The following is a 23422-nucleotide window of genomic DNA, read 5'->3' as shown; positions in this document are numbered from 1 at the left end:
ACCCTGCACCCCTAGCCTGCCCGCTTCTCACATGGTTCATCGAAATCAAGAAAGACCAGTGTGGGAGGACGGACCCACTGTGCTTCTTTCAGCCACCACTCATTTCCAAAGAATTAGAAGACTCCTTTTTGCCTGCTGAGCGAAGTGGATGCACCACAAAGTCAGTTACACATCCATCCATCTGGGCTGATATGGTCCCTGCCGAGTGAGGGGTTTATTTGTGATCTTGTATTTTAAGTTGTCCATGAGGGAGATATAATTCCAAGTGAAGAGACATTTCAAGGTTCAGAGGTACTCACTTCCTCTCTAACTAGAGACTGCAAAGGGCAGGGCTCCCCTGGGGATGAGGCCGCCTCCCCCACAGCTGTGGGGAAGGGGTGAGGGGTGGGAGGGTGGCCTGCAATTCTGAAACAATGTGGTAAATAGGGGCTGAGCGTTTCCCTGGGTTTAGTCCCTCTGATCTACTTCTCATCCTCTTCTGCGGGCTGTCCTCACTCTCCAGCCGAGTGCACCCAGACTCTAGATTTCAAAAAGCCCGAAACCATTGTCACTACAGGTCATAGCCCTATGTGTCTGGCCATTCCAAGGTCTGCACCAGCCACAGAGTACATAGAGTATGGGGAGAAGCAGGGTCCTGTGCAGGTCATTTGCTCCCGGTTCGAAGAAAAGCATCTGCTTCCTGGGAGGGAAGGAGTGCCCAGGCTCACTCCAAGCCTCGTAAAGGGCTGCTCACAGCTCTGCTGCCTCTTCTTCCCAGTGCCCTTCCCAAACCCGAGCCTCCTGAAGAGAGCAGCCATAGCAGCGAGGATACTTCTAGAAGAAAGTAACCACAAACCTACTATAAGATGGGCGGCAGTAAGGACAGTCCACATTTCCCCCAAATCTTAGATGCAGTCTTTTGTAAAACACACAGTTATTTTAAGTTCCACTAAGAAAAGAAGAAATGCTGCCAATTCAACCATGACATACCATAAAATATGCATCCTAATTTTAGGGACATTAAAATGTGAATATGTCCAATGTATATTGAAATTGGTGAAACACGCTGAAAGAAGCGTGGAGATGGGGACTCTCCAGAGTTAGTTCAGAGTTCAACAAAGTCATCAAGGACCAAGGTTTTTTCCATCTTTCCCCTGGCCATCCTCGGGATGACCTCAAATGCATCCCCTCAGGTTTAAAAGATAGTTGCGGTGGCTCCAAGTATCATATCCTCATACAGCAATGTCCAAAAGAGGGGGAAAGAAAGGAAGTTTCACCTCACATGGCCCTTTTTAGGAATGAATACAACCTTTGTCAGAAGACCCCCAGCAGACCTCTCGTTGCAGCCTTGGCCAGAACTGTACTGTGTGCTCATGCCTGAATGAGTCCTGGCCAAGAGGAGAGCTCCTGTGACTGCCCCCTGTGACTAAAGGAGAATCACCCTGGGCTTGGGAAGGGGCCCAGGCTCCCCAGAGGGCCCCTCACACTTGGAAAAATCAGAGTTTTGTTACAAGAAGAAGCAGAGGAATCTGCCATCACACTTAACACTGAAATGCTCTTTTCCACCCACATGGTTTCCAGGTTACACACACCCCTCTGTCCAAAGCTAACACACACACTTAACATATTTCTCCTTGAGGAACTCCTGGCTCTGTGAACCTCCTCAGAAGCGTTTTCCATCCCAGAGCAGGCCCCAGTGCCCCAGGACAAAGCTCAGCCACCTCCAGGGGACGCGCAGGAACAGTCAGGGGAAGGTAGCAGAAGGAATGCATCTCCCCTCATGTTGCTCATGGTCCTGGGGCAGCTTATTTCATAACTGTTCCCTGTGATTTCTAACTCCACTCGGCATTGTCACATCTCAGTGCCCACTGGATTACCCACAGCAAAGTTTTGATCCCGCCGTAATGGGATTCTTGCCTCTACAGACATATGCAATAATAAATAGCAGACAATAATCACAAGCATATGTTAAGTGCTAATGAGTGGTACAAACAGAATCACTGAATTAAGAAGTGAGAAGGGGCGCTTGGCTGGCTCCATGGGTAGAGCATGCAACTCTTGATCTCGGGGGTCGTGAGTTCAAGCCCCACATTGGGTGTAGAGCCTACTTAAAAAAAAAAAAAAGATTCTGTGTGGGAACAGTGGTGGTATGTGCCTGTGACTTTAGCAGTCACATTAAAAAAGCATCACAGATTCAGGAGAAGCTTCTAACAACCACCTGGCTGGCTCAGTCAGTACAGCATACTACTCTTGATCTCAGGGTCATGAGTTTGAACTCCACGTTGGGCCAAGAGCTTACATTGAAGAAGAAGAAGAAGGAGAAGAAGGGGAAGAAGGAGAAGAAGAGGAAGAGGAAGAAGGAGGAGGAGAAGGAGAAGGAGGAGAAGAAAAAGAAAGAAGAAAGAAGAAGAAGAAGAAGAAGAGGAAAGAAGAAGGAAGAAGAAGAAGAAGAAGAGGAAGAGGAAGAAAACACTGGGGGCCAGTGGGAGCCAGCGGGACAGGCCTCAAGATGGAGGTGTGCTTGAATAGGGCCTCAGAAGACAGTGGGTTTCAGATAGACTGAGTTAGGGAGAGCCTTATTCAGGACTCTGAGTTAGCACTGGCCAGTGTAAGGCACGCAGCTGCCCATCATTTCTCTAGCCAGAGGAAGAGATGGCTCATCATTCAGGATACTCTTTTAGGGGCGTCTTCCTAACCTAGCTCCTCCAACTATATATAACTGATCCTCAGAGTGAACATTATTTTCTCTCTCTACTCTGAATTCAGTAGTTACCTGATGATGTCCTAACACGATGTCAGTCCCAACAAAACAGTGAAAATCTTTTGCTCCTGAAATTCAGGCATATAGAGGTTCAGGGTATCAGCCTTCAGTCTGTCTTCCCTTCACATGCTGTTGGCTCTGCACCGGAACCCTATTTATCTCCTCTTCCTCAGGTAGGACTCGCAAGACTTTCCATCAGAAGCTGCTTTTGTGCCCTCAGGTAGATGGGGAGGAGTCCACCCTTCTTTAGAACCAAAACGTGGGAAAACATCCACCCGTTCACTTACAGGCAGACATTCTCCTTCAACTTGTTTGGCAATAACTAACTGCCAAACACCCAGCTACCTACCCCCCTCACCACCAAGGTTGAGGTTGAAAGATGTAAATCTCTATAATGTAATTCCTGAGCTTGAACTGGGAATTTGGGGCTGCAGTAAAGAAAAACCATTTTTATAAGACCAGAAAGACCTGGGTTATATGAAAAACATGTAAGAAAGACTGTCTCCCTTTCAATGAGATAAACATCTGGCTATCTAAAAATCTTTTCATGGTGTTCTTAATTTGGGGATTTCATCAGATATTTGGGTTTCTGCAAACATAGTTATGCATTGAAGCAGGGGCTCCTCTATTCTTTCGCTCTTTTTTTATAGGCTCTTCCATTTGGGAAAAAATATAATCTATTCATGGGTACATCAGCCAGCCTCTATAGTCCTGGGCTCTGGAGTTACACAAAAGAGGATGAGAACGCTATACTCGCTCCCATGTATCTTTGCGATCTATTTGAAAAGACTCATAGAGTTAACAATGTAAATTCTAATGGAAACGAGCGTGTAACTAAATGCCAGCTAAGTGGGATTTGCCGTGGGTACATCAGGGGTCATTCTAAACCAGCGAGGCGAGGATGTGATTTAGGTTTGAAAGACCAGACTGTCATCAATGAGTGGAAGACAAACAAGGACAGCAGAGGTTGTTGGGCAAAGACTGCAAAGGCGCATCCAGGGGATGGTGATCAGCAAGCCCAGGCTGGACAGAGGACTCTGGTTGGAGTGGAACAGATTGGGGCAAGGTGGGAGGTAGGATTAGAAGTGCCATGGAGGGAGGGAGAGGACAAACACACAGGACCCTGAACGTCATTTGGTAAAGCAACAGAGGGATAATTCAGGGTTTGGGGGGAGGTACGATGGGCGCTGCATTTTAAAGAGATTATTCTGGCAGCAGTGGAATGAGAGGGGAGACAGAAAAGAACATGCTAGGTGACTGATACCGTCAGACAGAAGGGCATCAGCGTGGTGGTTGTCAACAGTAGGAACTGTGAAGAAAGAGACAGGAAGACAAGCAACGTTATTAAACGTTATTATTAGACAGTATTAAAGTCAGGGACAGAAGGAATCAAAACGATCAAAGATATCAGTGATAGAAGAGTCAAGCCTAGCAGGAATAATTCATGATTCTCAGTGGGAACCTGAGTTGCAGAAGGAAGGGCTCCTGCTCGGGCGGGGGGCGGTGTGCTGTGAACCTGAGGTGCAGTGTGGGGAGCACCCTCTGTCCGCGTTGGCCCACAAAGTGCTGATAGCAATTTCACACGTGTCGATTTGGGTCCAACGTAAGAAAACCTTTTTCATGTTTTTATAAGCCCAAGAAACTGAGCAGACTCCCACAATAAGAGTGAACTTTCCCCTACATTGGTATTTACTTAACCACTAACGTGGCAAAAATCAGAATGGAGTGTTTGTCAATTCGGGAGGTTCCAGGGTTGAGTAAGAGGGGAACTAGTTCCATGCAGACATTCCAGATCCTATTTGCTAACCTAAACTGAAGCAATATGAACGGCCCAAGATGCAAGAAATGTCATATCTTGATGGACACATCTGTCAGGACTCTTTTCATTACAAGTCACAGAAACTTGACACAGGCTATCTTGAGCAAAACAGAAATTTCTTGACTTGCAAAACCGAGAAGTCCAGGATTCGTGCTCGTCTCGGGGGTGCAAATGATGGGGTCGGAGTCCAGCCTATACCCGTCTCTTCGCTCTGCTCCCCTTTGGCTCCGTTCTCAGGCAGGGTTCCTCCAGACGTGGTAACATGGCTGCTCACAGCTCCAGGCTCCGGCTCCCTAGTAACCCTAGCAATGGAGGTACCTACTTCTTTCATTCCAGCAGCTCCGACGAAAACCCTGAGCCTCACTCTGCTTGGCAGTCTTGGATCCAGGGCCCGTTCCCACACCAGTCATTGGGATGGGCTCATTGGCCCAAGTCTGGGCTTCACATCTGCCTTAAAGGCTAAAGTCCACAGGGACTGAGCAGAGAAGGTTTGTTTCTCTCAGAGATGAAGAGGAAGTGAATGCTGGCTAGGGAAAACAACAGTCTATATGGCAGGGCCTGAGTCCTTCTAGTCTGTTCTTGGTGGCCTGGGGCATGGATGTGGGTTCGCCCACCCTTAAGTCTTCCTCAGCCACACCTCCCCTCCCCGGGTCTGCCCTTGAGTGGCCGGTGGTGAAGATGCTCGTGGTCAGTGCTCCAAGTTCAGGGAAACATGTTATCAAGAATCTTAGCACTAGGGGTGCCTGGGTGGCTCAGTTAAGTGTCTGCCTTCAGCTCAGGTCGTGATCCCAGGGTCCTGGGATCGAGCCCCGCATTGGGCTCCCTGCTCTGCGGGAGGCCTGCTTCTCCCTCTCCCACTCCCCCTGCTCATGTTCCCTCTCTCACTGTGTCTCTCTCTGTCAAATAAATAAATAAAACCTTAAAAAAAAAAAAAAAAAAGAATCTTAGCACTAGGTAGAATAAGGAAATGGAACCAGTGAGGAAACAACGGGAGTTGGCAGTCAGCCATGGTTTTCCAGCTCTTCGTGGTGGGGCTCAGCCCACAACCCAGGTCTGCCGACACCCCGGCTTGTGCTTGTTCTGTTTCCCCTGGACAGTGGCAACGAACAGTCCTGGGAAGTCAGAGACCTCCTCTCCACTCCAGATATTTCTTATAATATAAATGGAGCCATATACATGTGTGCAGAAATTGGTATTTCTTTCCTCAATAAATAATTGTCTAGATAGGAAAGATACCTGCTCTCTGGCAATAAAACAAGAAGAAAAATACACCAGGACACCATTTGTGGACTTAACAGAGCAAGGAGTGTGAGGTAATAGGACTTTAAAAAAGAAGCAGGCCCAGATTTTGGAAAATCTCGTTTCATGTCACAGAGTGGCAGTCACTGAGCTGTGTGTTTTCTTTTCAGAATAAGTGCCAGAGCAATCAGCCCACGAAACTCTTATCACCCCTTTGTTAAAGAGTGTCAGGGAACAGGCTTGGCACATTCAAGTGGCTCTTAAAGAAATAGAGCCTCACGGCCTAGAGTTCCCTCTCTGAGAGGGACCTCGGGAACACACGTGGCCTAGCTCCCTGCTTCTGGGCAGATGACTGCCAGGCTTTGTAGGAGAACTTTCTCTCTGTCCTTGGTGGGGGGATGCTTTCCTGTCTGGGATCCTTGCTTCTTCCTTGTGACAGAGAGAGGTTCCCTTCTTGTGGTAAAGATCCACCCTGACGTCACAGCTGGGGACAGGGTGGAGAGATCCAGCCCTGAGCCCTGAGGGGAGTAGGGGCTGAGGGCAACCAGACTTCCACCTGCCGCCCCTTCTCAAGGTCCTCTGAGTCCCGGCCAAGGTCTGGAGGCTGGTGCAGGATATCTGTGTCCCTGGAGTGCTAACATGGAGAACGGAGAGCCTGCCAGAGAGGAACTGCTGGGATAACTTGGGGTTTCCTGCACTCTCTCTGCTGTAGACTCTCTCAGCAAACTCCTGGGGGGAAGCTCCCCTACCCTCTGTCTTCCAAACTCCACCAACCTGCCTCTTGGACTTCCTGTTACAGTCCCTCTCCAGGGGCTGCCTCCTGGAGGGACAGACACTGCAGGGGGCTCTTTCCAGGAGTGCTCAGTGGGGAGCCGGCCCCTCAGGCCTCAGAAGCCTGGACAGGGCGCGGGTGCTGGAGCGCATGAAGCCGTGTCTGTGAGCCGAGGACGTTGGCAGGTTTTCTCCACGAAGGGGCTGCCCTCACAGACAGCAACCCCTTGGCTCTCCAGGGTCACAGGCTGACCCGTAGCTGTCTCTCCCTGTTGAATTCAGAGTCCGGGAGCCTGGTTTCAATTGCGCCTGGACGTTATGTGTAAGGAAGGGTTCCAGTGCTGCATGCTGAGGAGCTGGCTTGCCTTTTTCAAAACTCTGACTCACTCCGATCGTATTTTTTTACTTCTTGGTTTTCAGTTGTACCTGAGAGTCGTGGTGGTTGCAGAAGAGAGGTGCTATCGCTTACGTGGTTGAGAGTTTCTCCAAAGCACTTTTACAAGTTAGATTATTATTTCCATATCACAGATAATGAAACTGAGGAAGAAGATGTACTTAAAGGTCAGTCGACAGGCGGATCTCTAGCTCCCAGCCCTGTATTTTCAGAGACAAACCCAGACATCATCCATTAGAGACTCCGCAAGCCCTTTTCTGAAGGAAGAAGAAAGAAGAGCACCCTCGTGACATTTATAAATTGCTAAGTGAACAGCCTTTTAGCTGAGAGCCCCCATTCTTCTGAGTTCCCACTGGAATTGTGCCAGAGGAGTTAGGCTGTGTACCTTGGAGCAGACTCGCTAGCTCAGGTCCAGTTTTGCCCCTCACGAGCTGGGCAGTCTCTGGCAAACGCCTTAAATTCTCCGTGTCTCAGACTCCCGGCTGTGAAATATGAATACTAATATGCCACAGACCTCATAGCGTGAGGTAACAGAAGAGCACGCTTAAGCGCAGCACCTGTTGTGTAGGTTGTATTATTCTGATGTAGGTAGGTGATTGTGCTCCTCAGTAAAGGAAGGAACCAGCCTACAGCAGGCACGATTACACGGGAGGATGCGAGAAGGAAAGCCAGATAAAGGAGTGAGTGCTTTAGATGCCGTGTAGTGAGAATGAGAGACTGGTTGATCACATTGAGGCTTCTCGGGAGGCAGGTTCCTGAGCTGATGCCTGTCAGGGGCACAGTGTGGGTGCTGCACAGAGAGGCTGAGGTGCCAGGAAGTGGCAGTTGTCACTCTAGGGCTGAATGACTCCGTGACTCATACATGTTAAGCTCCATACAACAGTACTCAATAACGATAGCTGTTATTTACATAGAGCTCAAGTCTTTACCTTCCCCATAAGCTAAGTCCCGTCCCGTATTCTAGATACATATAAATTATGTGCACCCAGGGCAAGCTGGGAGGGAGGGAGAGTTGCCCAGAGGCAGAGAAAAAACATTCTTAGATGACAAATGGTCATTAGCCGGGTCTGTAAAACTGTCCGTGGCCAGAAAGCCACGGAAATTGATGACCATGCCACTCTTCAGTCCCATAAAGGGGGGAGCCATTTTTTTTTCCCAAACCAATTGATTACATTTATTTACATATCACAAAGAAAGGTAGAGAACTTGAGCATTCAGTGTGGACTATGTTCTTGGTGACTTACATACATTATCTTTTTAAATTCTTACAACCATATAAAGTAGGTATTTTTTCAGAAGAAACAGAAATGTGGAGATGAAGAAACTTAACCAAGGGCACACAACTAATGAGTGACAGAAGTAGATCACAAGATCTGACTCCAAAAACCATGTCCTTTTCATCTCAACACACTGCTTCTGGTAAATTCAATAAGCCGTCAGCTTAAAGACCAGCGAAAGGAGATGGAAAACTATAGCAGCTAACACTGTTGGGAGCTAGAGAGATGCAATCTGCAACAAATTATGGAAATTAAATATATATATATATATAATGTGTATTATTATGTGTATGTATATTACTTGTATATGAAACAGGACAAAATTCCTGAACCATTTCTGGTAGAGGATGTGCCTTAACTTGTTTCAGAATGAATTGCTCCCAAGACATTCTGAATCCAAAGTGCGGAGTCCTTTTAAAATGAGTTGATACAGACAAGGCTTTTTGGTTGCTGGGGAAAGGCCTCAGGAATTGGAGCTGCTGGGTCAGTTCCAGGGTGTGTTTGCTCTGAGTTCTAGGATTCCGGTAGCCTAAGAATGGCCTACTATACAAATAAGCAGATTTTCTTGGGGTGGGGGTGGGGTCATTATTCTAGAAGGACAAGGATTGTTGCCCGAGGGTTGAGTGAGCTTGTGTGCAGCTCGGGGAACAACTGTGTCCTCCGCAGGCCCCACGCCTATGTCCACCGCACCCCAGCCTCCCCAGGAGCAGCCCTCTTTCCTGTGTTCCAGACTCCCAGGAACCGTTCTCAGCGTGTGCAGCCATGCGCTCATCTGCCTGACCCTGAGAGAGCGCCACCCTGTGGCGGCTCGCTGGGGGTCTGTTGAGATGTATTCCTAGCATGTATCTCTCAGCAAAGATGGGCAATGGCAGACCGCCAGGCTGATCAAGAATTCTGTCTTGTGCTGGGCATATTCTAGGTCGGGTGAATAGGGTTAGTTGGTGGACTTAAGTAAACAGAGAAAGACAAATATGAGAACCCGCAAAAGCACCAAATGGAAAAGAGCAGGGCCAGGGCAGGTCGCGGTGAATTCCCCTGTGGCCAGAGCCCAGGCTCGAGAAAGATCCAGGTGGGCCCGGGCCCTAGGCTGTAACTCTGAGCAGAATCTGTAGAGGGAAATCAAGGTAATGAGGCCGCCCGCGAGTGAGACATTTTGTGAGGGGACTGAGTAAGGTGAGGGTGTCCCCCTGCCTGCAGCCTGTTGGGACAGGACTGGAATCGGGTCTCCAGGCCTGACCCCCGGAAGCAAAACAGAAATGGAACCCTTGCCTCGCCTAACAGGCTCGTTTGAGAAGCCAGTGAAATGATGAAAATGAAGGAGCTTTGAAAAAGAAAATGTTTAAGACAATAAGGTGTTGAGGCAGCGGAGCCTGCAATAGCCCTGTTTTTAATAGGGTGTCATTTCTCGCGTGACCACATCCATTCCCCACGAAATCCTGCTTTTGGTGGAGAGGAAAGGGGAGGAGGGGGCCGAGCCGGCAGGGCAGGACTGCAGACGCTGCAGGGCTTCCCGGCCCCCGGAGGCCCTGAGAACAGTCTGGGTGGTACCGGAAGTGCAGCAGCCGGGCCTACCACCCCGTCTGTGTCAGGGACCCGACAGATCTGCCCACAAACCACGGGCAGCACCCCAGAGGGCCCCCCCAAGGCACCCCGCCGGCGGGTGGGCTCAGGCTTCCCCCCCAGAGGTGGATCGCCCGGCGCCCCACCCTTTCAGAGAATGGGAGGGGTTTCCAGGTGACTCATATGAATACAATGCAAAAAATAAAATAGGGACAATTACATTATTCTAAGCAAGTCAAGGACCAGCCTCACATTGTGTTCTAACTTATCTCCGGATCAGAAAAGGAAGTAAGAAAGGGCTTGGCTTTATTTCTCTCAGAACAAGAACATTTCTGTCCTTTGCTTTCTCCGTGAGAACACCGGTTCCTAGGAAGTCGTAGTAACTTGAGTAGTAAGGGAAACGAGCGCCCACGTTGAGGCTGCCATTATCGCGGGGAGGCGGGGCAGGGTAGGCTAATGGTGATGGGATGGCTTTAGAGGCGGATGGGTATTTTTATCCCAGCTCTATGACCTTGGGCAAATCGCTTAACCTTTGGGGGCCTAGTTTCTCTAGAAAATGGATATAATAATGGTACCTTGCCTCACGAAGATCAAATTAATAAATCTGCGCCAGTTGCTGTGCCCAGAAAACAAGCCCTTCATAAATGTAGCTAATATTGTATTCGTACGAGTATTTGGTGTGTGTTACCTTGTCGCCTCCTCTCCTTGGCTGTTTTCTTGGAACATTGCAACCTCCCGTGTGCCCAGCGTACCTGGTGATGCCCTCTAAAGTGTGTGATTCTCACAAAACTTTTCGGCCTTATTGCTGTGTCCTCTCCCCCCCCCCCCGTCACCCCCGCCCCCCCAACTAGAGCCTCTCTCTTCTGTCCCATGGTGTCCCTGCTTCCCCATCTGGGCAGACCATCAGCCCTTTGTCCTCCCGGTCTCTCCTATGATGGTGACAGCCATTAATTCCTGAGTGCCATGAGAGCCCAAGGGGCTCCTAAGGAGGTGTGGGTTTGTGTCCTGGCTCTGGCACTGATCCTGACCGCCCCTGGGCTCAACGGCATCACTTTTACGCAAATGATAGTAACAGCCACTTGACAGGGGCGGTAGAGATCTGGAAGGTAAAGTGCCTGGCATGGGGGTGGCGTGTGGAGGTGATTAAGAGCATGCGCTGTGGGACTCGGACAGCCGAGGTTTCCAATCCTTGTGGCTCAAGTGATGGTGAGGAGGTCCCTTCACCTCCGTAAGTACCAGCTTTCTCTGTTCCCTGGGGATAACCGTAGCCCCTGCTTCTCAGGATCCCTGCGCAGGGCCCGTCAGGTGCATGCAACAGGTGTTACCCATTACATTATCCGCAGCGGACGTGACACCCGGCCGAGGCGGCCCCCTGGAGCGGCCGGGGAGCCCGCCGGCTGAGGGTCAGCGACTCCTCTGACTCTTCCCCGCAGGGCTGTATGTGCTGGTTGGAGCAGGGGCCCTGATGATGGCTGTGGGCTTCTTCGGGTGCTGCGGAGCCATGCGGGAGTCGCAGTGTGTGCTCGGATCTGTAAGTGGGGCGTCGGGGGAGGGAACTGGTCTGAAGCGGGCCCCCAGATCTGGCCTCCAGCGCCAGCTCCTGGGGCCCGCTGAGACCTTGGCACTCACTCCCTCCTCCCTGAGTCTCCGTTTCTCCATCTCTTGCTTAAGAATAATATTATCTTTGTCCCTGCCTCATATGGAAAGTATGAAAAATATGAGGTCATTAGCGTGAAGATGTTTGGGGAGGAAAAGTGCCTAATAATTGTAAGGGATAATTATGATTGCTCTTTCAAAATTATTTCACAGTGAGGGAGGCAGCTAAGGTTCCTATAGTCAGGGAAGTGCTGTTAACTATAAGAAAAGAATTGCTGTTTGAGATCAGTAACTTCACCAAACATCCCTCTTGTAGTTTATTTTATTAAGCAGCCTCTGTCCTGAAAGAAAGAGAGAGAGAGAAAGAGAGAGAGAGAGAGAGAAAGAAAGAAAGAGGAAAGGAAAAGAAAAGAAAAAAAGAATGAATTTTAGTTACTACTATACATCCAATACCAGAGTGACCTGAGGGAGACAAGGAGAAGGAAGAGGGGCTGGAAGAGAGAATGATTTTGTCTGTCTCCACAAGGGGTCTAGAAACAGCAATTTTAGGGGGGCAGTCTCTCCTTACTTGTTGCAATCTTTGACTTTTAACTGTGGCTGATGCTTCTGATCTCTTGCTGAGTAAGATATCTAATTCATCTCCTCAGTCCTCCATTCTTCCTGTCTTTCCCCTGTTGCTGAGCATCCCTGTCATTTATCACTGAACACAGAGCAGACCCAAGAGACCAGAAGAGAAATCTGTCCAGGAGGACAGCCCTCACTGCCACTCCCACTCCCCAGAGAAGCCTCACAGCCCACACAGTCTGGGCCCCTTCTTCCCCAAGCCCAGGCCCCACCAGTTGCTCCCTATGTCCTGGCCTTGTTTTATATCTTTATGGAATCTCTTTGGTTCATCAAGAATTCATTGAGCACCTAGGTGCCAGGCACTGTTTTAAGTGGTGGGATTTCTTTATCACTACCTGAAATTATCTAACTCACTTTTTTATTGCTTTACTCATTTATCATACTTCCCATTTTCTTTTTTTTTTTTTTACTATTATGTTCAGTTAGCCAACATATAGTACATCATTAGTTTTTGATGTAGTGTTCAACGGTTCATTAGTTGCGTGTAACACCCAGTGCTCATCACAACATGTGCCCTCCTGAATACCCATCACCTGGCTACCCCATGCCCCCCACCCCCCTCTGAAACCCTCAGTTTGTTTCCCGGAGTCTAGAGTCTCTCATGGTTTGTCTCCCTCTGATTTCATCCCCTTCAGTTTTCCCTCCCTTCCCCTGGGGTCCTCCGCGCTATTCCTTATGTTCCACATATGAGTGAAACCATATGATAATTGTCTTTCTCTGCTTGACTTATTTCACTTAGCATAATCCCCTCCATGTCGATGCAAATGGTACATATTCTTCCCATTTTTCTAATAGGAGGTCCGTGATAGCAGAGATGTGGGGATCATATCTTATTCACCGCTGTATACCCAGGGCCAAGGACAGTGCCTGGTGCAGAGTAGATGCTTAATGATAATTGCTGAATGAATTAATGAGCAAGTGAATGAATGAACAAACTACAGGGGAATGGAGGTAGATGCTTCTACCAGATCAATTCAAACTAATAAGCTCGCCTAATGTTGTTTTTTTTCCAAATGAAACTAGCATTAAAAAGGCCAAATAAATTGAAAAGGTATTGAGTTAATGAAGTGAGTATATTCTCTTCTCTACAGTTCTTCACCTGCCTACTGGTGATATTTGCTGCTGAAGTAACCACTGGAGTATTTGCTTTTATAGGCAAGGATGTAGTAAGTAGAAATTACAATTTCTTTTTACGATGGTTAAAGGCTTTCTTTGCAGCAAAGGCTATGAGAATATTACACCCACAATGATATTGGAAAACTAACCCCCAAGATAATCGTTTACACATAACTTTTTAACCTAGAAGTATTATGCAGACCTGTGCATATTGTATGTATAAGTGTGCATACATTTACTTGCACACATTTTTCTGAGGAGATAGTTCATAGCTTTCATTAAATCTGTAAAAGAGTCTATGATTTCTTTTAAAGGATCTCTAGTTTAAGATGATCCCATTTGTAATGGGGAAGTGGGTAGATTGCACACATGAGAAGGAGGGATGGAGAGGAACATGCGTTTTCATCCCTTGTTAGACTATCATTTGTCCATAGGGCTTGGCCTGAAAAGAGGTCACGTCATCCTCAAAGACTAAAGCCCGACCTGCTGTGTGTTGGTGAAACCAGTTTATTTAAATTGGTGTTCAAACTACAGGTGTCCAAAATAGGTTATCAAGAGAACCCACAGAGGAAATGGCCTTTTCAGAAGGGACACACTGTGTTAAGACACTCTGTGGGAAAGCAGGGCATGAAAAGGAGGAAGAATGGAATCTTAAGTTTACTGTATTTCACGTAAATTCATGTGCTATCAGTATTGTGTTTATGAACTTTAGATTTCTTTTAAAAATGGTAAATATGTAGAATAAATAAATATCACCTCCTTTGGAATATTTCTAAAGTAACTGGTTCTATCTTTCGGTTGGAGGAATTGGATCTTAGGACCTTTTGAGATGCTATGGATGTCAGATCACCTGCCTTTATACCAGAAAAAGCATTCCCTAAGTTCATATTATATTTGTATGCTGAACCAGTTTTCCTTGGTCATGAATATTTTTCAAACCATGTCATGAATAGACATGAGTACTTTTAACCAGTAGGGTACCAAGAAGGCGTAAGTCACCACTCTGGCTATACATCAGAATCTCCTGGGTAGGCCCAGGAGTCTGGGGGCTGATGGATGCTGATGTCCATTCAGGTTTGAGAACCTCCGCTCTAAGAAATCTTTCTAGTCTATGAAAGTTATTCTTGGTTAGTCTATCCTTCCATCTCCAAAAGTATCCGAGAAACTCCAGAGTCTGTAATCTGTCCCATATTTGGAGAATTGTCTTTTTTTTTTTTTTTTTAAGATTTTTATTTATTTGCGAGAGAGAGAATGAGAGACAGAGAGCATGAGAGGGAGGAGGGTCAGAGGGAGAAGCAGACCCCCTGCTGAGCAGGGAGCCCGATGCGGGACTCGATCCCGGGACTCCAGGATCATGACCTGAGCTGAAGGCAGTCGCTTAACCAACTGAGCCACCCAGGCGCCCTGGAGAATTGTCTTAAAATACAGATAAACATAGGGAAAGGCTGTATTTTCCAAGGGTAAGGAAGAGGGGTTTTCCTTGATGAAATGAGAATGTTTGAAACTTCCCACTCACTGTCCCCTTGGTTTCCTGGTATTTTTTCAGGCTATACGACATGTTCAGACCATGTATGAAGAGGCTTATAATGATTACCTGAGAGACAGGGAAAGGGGGAACGGGACTCTCATTACCTTCCACTCAACAGTAAGTAACTTTACTTCTTCCTTAAAATCGTATCTTCTAAAGAGCATTCATTAGCCAGCTTCTCTCCCATCACCTGGATCAGGGTAAATTTGGTGAAATGAAGCCTTAGCCCTATATTTCAGCCCTCACGGGAGCCACAGTTGACAGTCTGTGTAGAACCTAGAAGAAGAAGAGGCCTAGCACAGAGGGTTCACAAGAGGAAGTCAAGAAATGTGCCCCAGAGAGACAAAAGAGCACAAATAAGAACACCCAGAAAGCAGCCCAAATAAATACCAAGGTCTCTCAAAAGGTGGCCTAGTGGTGTAACAGAAACAACCACGACCTTCAAGTCGGACAAGCTCAGTTCTAGCTGCAGCCCTGCCACTGAGCAGCTTCGTGACCTTGAGCAAGTTCCTTGACTCCCTGATAATCACTCAGCTCCCCATTTGTAAAATGAAAGGGCATGGACACAGCCATGCTCCCTTTATCCTGGAACGTTCCATGGGACTGTGCTTTCAGTGCAGTGCTGACGGCTGCACACAGTTAACCAAGGAGGGTGCACAGAGGAGATGGGCCAGGCCAGAGTCTTAAGCCCTGCGATATGGAGAAGGAGCTATGAACTCCTGTGCCAAGTGCTATCGGTTAGCGCCATTCTTGTTCATCACGGGAATGTCCTGGAAGGTGCAAACCATTTCTCCTTCTCAGCCTCAACTGCCCCCAGGACATCAAGCAGCACACACTCTCCTTTGTCCTGGAAGGGCCAGCCATAAGGCAGGCTACGTGTTCGCTGGCCAGCCTTCAGGCCCTGACCTGTCAGCCTCCAGGGTTTATTTACTGTGGTCACTTCTCCTCTCCATCCCAGACTGTCCCCAGTTAATGAGCCCTTCCTGAAGCTCATAAAACTTTAGCTACTCAGCAGGTTAAATTACCCCCAGGCTGAAAAAAAAAAAGAACCTAAAGACCGAATTCCTGTCTAAAAAACAGCAATTTACACAGACACCGTCAATTGCCTTCTCGCTTTGTTTGGGTTGCCTTGAGTCACTTCCCATCGGAAAACTCAGAAAACTTTACAGAAGTCCTTTTCTTGTTTTGCTAGCACGATTATGTGAGTCTTCACTGTCTTTCTAGAAAGGGCAGTTTGGGTTGCAGTGACTGGGCCCCCCGGGGCCTCAGCAGTGACGCCCAGACGTGTAGCTCCCACTTCTCCCTCCTGTGCCCTAAAAACTCTTCTCTGACTCTAGTTTCAGTGCTGTGGAAAAGAAAGCTCTGAACAGGTCCAACCCACATGCCCAAAGGAGCTTCTAGGGCCCAAGGTAAGCTTCTCTACCAGGGTCCCTATCCCACCTGTCATGGAAGATGGTTCTAGCCCATGGGGTGATGGGTGTGACTCTAGGAGGCCCTCTCCCGGGGACTTCTGTGCCTCAGCTCTATTCTATGTAAACTAAGTGAAGCACGCCAAGTCCCAGTGTCCTGGTACCCTGGGAAACGATGGTATGCTGACTTGCCCATAATGGGGCAAATGCTGTGGCATTAATTAAACTTGCCAGGGCCAGGGGTGTGCACCCTGAGAATGTTGCCCCACTCCTCTCCGTGGAAGTCACTGATAAATGCTTCACTTATTAAGTGCTGTGTGGCAGGCACCGTGCCAGGTTCTGAAAACTCTCAGCTGAAGAACATGGCCCTTGCGTCCGTGGCCTCGCAGACTAGTCAGGGGAGAAGGTGCTCTGCCTGGTTGTACAGAGTACAGTGGACACAGTGGTATTAGGAAAGCTTCACAGAGGCTGGAATCCTTGAGCTGCATTTTGATAAGGGAAGGTCATCCCAGGCACAGAAAGCGGCAGGAATGGAGGCGTGGCAGAATGGAACTCCAGGAAAATAGGGACTCCAGAGGGGATGGTGAGGGATGTGTTTGGGGAGGTAGACAAAGGCATGATTTTACACCTGGAAGGTTGGGACAGGTGTTGCTTTTAGCAGAGGATTAACATAGTCAGTGTTGTATCGTAGAAACAGTACTCAGGCTGCCGGATGCGACAGATAGAATAGAAGGTTGGAGAGTGATGGAGGGAGGCCGCTTCAGTGACACTTGTGGTCACCCTGGTAGGAGAGGATGAGGAGCTAATGCAAGTGACAAGCAGTAGGAAGTGAGAGGAAGCAGCAGATTCCAAAATGTTCAGGGTGGAATCCACAGGCCTCTTGCATGTGAATGGGGAGTGGGAGGGAGGAAGGTAAGACTTCAGACTTTTGCTTGGGCAGAATGGGTGGGTAGAGGCTCTGCTCCCCGTGAGAGGTGAATATAGGGAAAGGAGCAGATCCTGGGGCAGTTTTGGTCAAGTTTGCCCTTTACGTGCCTGTGGGACTTACACGTAATCCGAGCTAAAGATAGGTGTAGGGATCCCAGCATAGTGGTGGTAGCTGAAGCCATAGCAGTAGAAGGGAGCCTCCAGGGAGGTTGTGTAGAGTAAGGAAGAGGTGGGCTGGAAACCCTGTCATTTAAGGGGTAAGCAGAGGACAAGAAACCAGAAGACTGTGAAGGAGGAATCGGACTGGGGAGAGTCCAAAGACCGTGGCGTCTGGGAAGTGAAGGAGGAGAGTTTGTCCATAGAGTCCAATGCTGGGAAGAAGACAAAGAAATGAAGGCCGGAAATAATGTGTTGGGTTTGGTCTTAGGAGATCGTTAATGGTGTTTGCTATGCAGTTTCAGTGAAGGGATTGGGGAAAGCACAGATACAATGTGGGAAATAAGGGGGGGAGATATGAGAATGTGGGGAGAGTGCCATGGATGCTCTAAGCATGCAGCTGTGAAGGGACTGATGAGACCTTAGCTCCAGCTTGTGTCATGAGTCATGCATTGAAAACTTATTGACTCCCTGTGAGTTGGATGGCATGAATAAGGCACAGCCAGGGCCCTCAGAGTTCTCACCATCTGCTGGACAGACCAGCCAGGGAGCCAGCACCACCACACAGTGGTGCATGAGTTAGGCTGCATGAGAGGGGGCACCCCACACTCAACAGGGCATGCGATTTGAAGGCTTGCAGGAGGCCCTTCTGATGTGATTCGTTTTTGTTGTTGTTCAAGTATCTTAACATACAGTGTTAAATTCGTTTCAGGTGTGTAACGATTCAGTACTTCTGTACATTATTCTGTGCTCATCACAAGTACACTCTTTAATCCCCTTTATCTATTTCACCCAATCGCCCACCCACTTCCCCTCTGGCAACCACCAGTTTGTTCTCTGTATTTAAGGGTCTGTTTTTTGTCTTTTTTTTTTTCTTTCTTTGCTCATCTGTTTTGTTTCTTAATTTGCACATATGAGTGAAAGCATATGGTATTTGTCTTTCTCTGACTGTGTTTCTCTATTTCACTTAGCATTTATACCCTCTAGGCCCATCCATGTTGTAACATAACATAATAAAATAAAATTTAAAAAAATAAATAAATATATAGGCACTCAAAGGCTGTAGAGGTGAGAGACTTTTGTTTCCTTGCTGATAAGGAAGTAACAAAAATAATTTCTTTTTTATGTAAGACTCTTAAAATTGAGAAAATGATCTAAAAAATGGTCAGATTTCGTTCTTTTATATGGCTGAGTAATATTCCATTGTGTATATATACTATTTCTTTATCCATTTGTCTATTGATGGACATTTGGGTTGCTTCCATATCTTCACTATTATAAATAATGCTGCAATGAACATAGGGGTGCCATATATCTTTTCAAATTAGTGTTTTTCTTTGGGTAAATGCCCAATAGTGAAATTGATGGCTCATATAGTATTTCTATTTTTAATATTTTGAGGAACTTCCATACTGTTCTCCATAGTGGCTGCACCAGCTTGCATTCCCACCAGCAGTGCACGAGGATTCCTTTTTCTCCACATCCTCATCAACACTTGTTTCTTGTGTTTTGATTTTAGCCATTCTGACAGGTGTAAGGTGATATTTCATTGTGGTTTTGATTTGCATTTCCCTGATGATGAGTGATGTCGAACATCTCTTCATGTGTCTGTTGGTCATCTGGATGTCTTTGGAGAAATGCCTATTCAAGTCCTCTGCCCATTTTTTAATTGGGTTATTTGGTTTTTTGGTGTTGAGTTCTACAAGTTCTTTAGGTAGTTTGGATATTAATGCCTTATCAGATATACCATTTGTAAATGTCTTCTCCCATTTATAGGTTGTCTTTTTGTTTTGTTGATTGTTTCCTTTGCTGTGCAGAAGCTTTTTATTTTGATTAGTCCTAATAGTTTAATTTTGCTTTTGTTTCCCATACCTCAAGAGACATATCTAGAAAAATGTTTCTACAGCCAATGTCAAAGAGATTACTGCTCATGTTTTCTTCTAGGAATTTTATTTTTTCAGGTCTCACATTTAGGTCTTGAATACATTTTGAGTTTATTTTTGTGTATGATGTAAAAAAGTAGTCCAGTTTTCCCAGCACCATTTGTTGAAGAGACTATCTTTTTCCCATTGTGTATTCTTGCCTCCTTTGTCATAGATTAGTTGGCCATAAAAGCGTGGGTTTATTTTTGGACTCTATCCTGCTCCATTGATCTGTGTGTCTTTTTTTGTGCCAGTGCCATACTGTTTTGATGATTGCAGCTTTGTAGGGTATCTTGAAATCTGGGATTGATTTTATCCAGCTTTGTTCTTGTTACTCAAGATTGCTTTGACTATTTGGGACCTTTTGTGGTTCCATAGAAATGGGATTATTTGTTCTCATTCTGTGAAAAATATTGTTGGTATTTTGATAGGGATTGCATTAAAGGTGTAGATTGCTTTGGGTAGTATGGACATTTTAGCAATATTTGTTCTTCCAGTCTATGAGCATGGAATGTCTTTGTGTCATCTTCAATTTCTTTCATCAGTGTTTTATAGCTTTCAGAGTACAGATCTTTCACCTCCTTGGCTAGGTTTATTCCTAAGTATTTTATTATTTTGAGTGCAATGGTAAATAGAATTATTTTCTTAATTTCTAATTCTGCTACTTCATTATTAGTGTATAGAAATGGAACAGATTTCTGTATATTGATTTTGTATCCTGTGACCTTCCTGAACTCATTTATCTATTCTAGTAGTTTCTCGGTGGAGTCTTTAGGGTGCTCTATGTGTAGTATCATGTCATCTGCAAATAGTGACAGTTTGATTTCACCCTTACCAGTTTGCATGCCTTTTCTTTTTGTTGCCTGATTGCTGTGGCTAGAACTTCCAGTACTATGTTGAATAGAAGTGGTGAGAGTGGGAAAAAAGAAAAAAATGGTAAGAGTGGATATCCTTATCTTGTTCCTGATCTTAGAGGAAAAGCTCTGTTTTTTACCCTTAAGTATAATTTCAGCTGTGGACTTGTCATATATGGCCTTTATTATGTTGATGCGTGTTCCCTCTAAACCTACTTTGCTGAGGGTTTTATCATGAATGGATGTTGTACCTTGTTTAATTCTTTTTCTCCATCTATTGAGGTGATCATATGGTAAAACTTTTCTCTTACTGATGTGATGTGTCAAGTTGATTGAATTGTGAATACTGAACTAACCTTGCATACTAAGAATAAATCCCACTTGATCATGGTGAATGATTTTTTTTTAATGTATTGTTGGATTTGGTTTGTTAGTATTTTGTTGAGGATTTTTGCATCTTTTTCAACAGAAACATTGGCTTATAGTTCTCTTATTTTGTAGTGTCTCTGTCTGGTTTTGGTATCAGGGTAATGCTGACCTCATAGAATAAATTTGGAAGCTTTCCTTCCTCTTCTGTTTTTTGGAATAATTTGAGAATAGGTGTTAACTCAGGGAGCCTGGGTGACTCAGTCAATTAAACATCTGACTCTTGATTTCGGCTCAGGTCATGATTTCAGGGTCCTATGATCAAGCCCCACATCAGGCTCAGTGCTGAGCATGGAGCCTACTTAAGAGTCTCTCTTTCTCTCTCCCTCTGCCTCTCCCCTCACTCTCGTGGGCTCTCTTTCTCTCTCACTTCAAAAGAAAAGAAAGAAAGAAAGAAAGGAAGGAAGGAAGGAAGGAAGGAAGGAAATACTAAAAAAAAGGATAGGTGTTAACTCTTCTTTAAACAAGTGGTGGAATTCACCTGAGATGCCATCTGGTCCTGTACTTTTGTTCGTTGGGAATTTTTAAATTACTGATTCAATTTCATTGCTAGTATTCAGTCTGTTCAAATTTTTCATTTCTTCCTGATTCAGTTGTGGGAGGTTATATGTTTCTAGGAATTACCCATTTCTTCTAAGTGTCCAATTTGTTGGCATAAAATTTTTCATATTCTCTTATAATCTTTCATGTTTCTGTGATGTCGGTTGTTTTTTCTTCTCCTTTGTTTCTGATTTTATTTATTTGAGTTCTGCTCGTCCTTTTTTGATGAGTCTGGCTAAAGGTTTATCAATTTTATTGATCTTTTCCAAGAACCAGCTCCTGTTTTCATTGATCTGTTCTACTGTCTTTTTAGTCTCTATTTCATTTATTTCTGCTCTAATGTTTATTATTTCCTTCCTTCCACTGGCTTTGGGCCTGGTTTGTTTTCTTTTTTCTAGCTCCTTTTGTGTAAGTGTAGATTGTTTGAGATTTTTCCTGCTTCTTGAGGTAGGCATGTATTGCTATAATCTTTGCTCTTAGAACAGCTTTTGCTGCATCACAAGGATTTTGGAATGCTGTGTAATCATTTTCGTTTGTCTCCATGTATTTTTTAATTTTCTCTTTGATTTCATTTTTTTTTTTTTAAGATTTTATTTATTTATTTGAGAGAGAGAGAATGAGAGACAGAGAGCATGAGAGGGAGGAGGGTCAGAGGGAGAAGCAGACTCCCCGCCAAGCAGGGAGCCCGATGCGGGACTCGATCCCGGGACTCCAGGATCATGACCTGAGCTGAAGGCAGTCGCTTAACCAACTGAGCCACCCAGGCGCCCCTTCTCTTTGATTTCTTGGTTGACTCACTCCTTGTTTACTAGCATGTTATTTAGCCTTCATATATTTGTGTTCTTTCCAGATTTTTTCAGTGATTGATTTCTAGTTTCATACTATTGTGGTCGGAAAATATGTATGATATGATTTCAATCTTTTTTAATTTATTGAGATGTGTTTTGTGGCCTAACATGTGACCTGTTCTGGAGAATGTTCCATATACACTTGAAAAGAATGCATATTCTATTATTATTGGATAGAATGTTCTAAATATATTTGTTAGATCCATCTGGTCCAATGTATCATTCAAAGCCACTGTTTCCTTGTTGATTTTTTGCCTAGATGATCTATCCATTGATGTAAGTAGGGTGTTAAAGTCCCCTACTATTATTGTAGACTACCAATTTCTTCCTTTATGTGTGTTAATAGTTGCTTTATGTATTTGGGTGCATAGATATTTACAAGTGTTATATCCTCTTGTTGGGTTGTTCCCTTTATCATCATGTAATGTCCTTCGTCTCTTATTATAGTCTTTGTTTTAAAGTCTATTTTGTCCAATATAAGTATTGCTACTCCAGCTTTTTTTTTTGCTTCCATTTGCATGGTAAAGGTTTTTCTACCCCTTCACTTTCAATCTGCATGTGTCTTTAAGTCTGAAGTGAATCTATTTTAGGCAGCATGTAGATTGGTCTTATTTTTTTATCCATCCAGTCACCCTGTGTCTTCTGATTGGAGCATTTAGTTCATTTACATTCAAAGCCATTATTGATAGGTATGTACTTACTGCCATTTTCTTACTTGTTTTACTGTTATTTTGTAGTTCATCTCTGTTCTTTTTTCCTTTTTTCTCTCTTCCTTTGTGATTTGCTGGTTTTCTTTCATAATTTGCTTGGATCCCTTTCTCTTTATTTTTTGGATATTATTACAGGTTTTTTATTTGTGGTTACCATTAAGCTCATATACAACGTCTTATGCATATAGCAATCTATCTTAAGCTGGTGGTCACTTAAGTTTGAACCCATTCTAAAAGCACTAAATTTTTACTCCCCCTTCTCCACATTTTATTTATATGATGTCACACTTTACATTCTTTTATTTTGTGAATTCTTTGACTGATTTTTATAGATATAATTAATTTTACTGCATTTGTGCTTTAATCTCTGTACTGTTTTTATAAGTGATTAATCTACTACTTTTGTTATGTTTGTATTTGCCTGTGAAATCTTTGCCTTTCATAATTTTCTTACTCCTGTTTATGGCCTTCTCATTTCACTTAAAGAACTCCCTTTAATGTTCCTTGTAAGTCTGGTTTAGTGGCGATGAATTCCTTTAACTTTTGTTTATCTGGAAAACTCTTTATCTCTCCTTCTATTCTGAATGATAGCCTTGCTGGCTAGAGTATTCTTGGTTGCAGGTTTTTTCCTTTCAGCACTTTGAATTTTTCATGCCACTCCCCTCTGGCCTGCAGATTCTCTGCTAAAAAATCAGCTGGTAGTCTTATGGGGTTTCATTTTTATGTAACTGTTTACTTTTCTCTTGCTGCTTTTAAAATTCTCTATCACTATTTTTTGCCATTTTAATTATTATGTGTCTTGGTGTGTATCTCTATGGGTTCGTCTTGTTAGAGGCTTTCTGTGCTGCCTGGACCTGTTTCTTTCCCCAGATTAGGGAAGTTTTCAGCTATTATTTCTTCAAATAAATGTTCTGCCCATTTTCTCTCTTCTTCTTCTTTGGTATTTTTATAATGCGAATTTTATTT

General features: G+C 45.1%; 1 protein-coding gene across 4 annotated transcripts in view; it reads left to right on the top strand.

Moving 5' to 3' along the window:
* Positions 1-23422, top strand: part of TSPAN2 (tetraspanin 2) — a 54463-nt gene that overhangs the window by 16291 nt on the left and 14750 nt on the right. For all 4 annotated transcript variants that reach the window (XM_081815737.1, XM_081815734.1, XM_081815735.1 and 1 more), the window contains 4 exons: positions 11234-11331; positions 13112-13186; positions 14683-14781; positions 16002-16073. In XM_081815737.1, coding sequence (XP_081671863.1) covers positions 11234-11331; positions 13112-13186; positions 14683-14781; positions 16002-16073 — 344 coding nt within the window. The remainder of the gene's footprint in view (positions 1-11233; positions 11332-13111; positions 13187-14682; positions 14782-16001; positions 16074-23422) is intronic.

The sequence above is a fragment of the Leptonychotes weddellii genome, chromosome 4 (assembly GCF_054177405.1).
Source record: "Leptonychotes weddellii isolate Sample4059 chromosome 4, ASM5417740v2, whole genome shotgun sequence".
Lineage (NCBI taxonomy): Eukaryota > Metazoa > Chordata > Mammalia > Carnivora > Phocidae > Leptonychotes > Leptonychotes weddellii.
The sequence above is the reverse complement of the archived record's forward strand: the minus strand, read 5'-3'. Positions and strand labels throughout refer to the sequence as shown.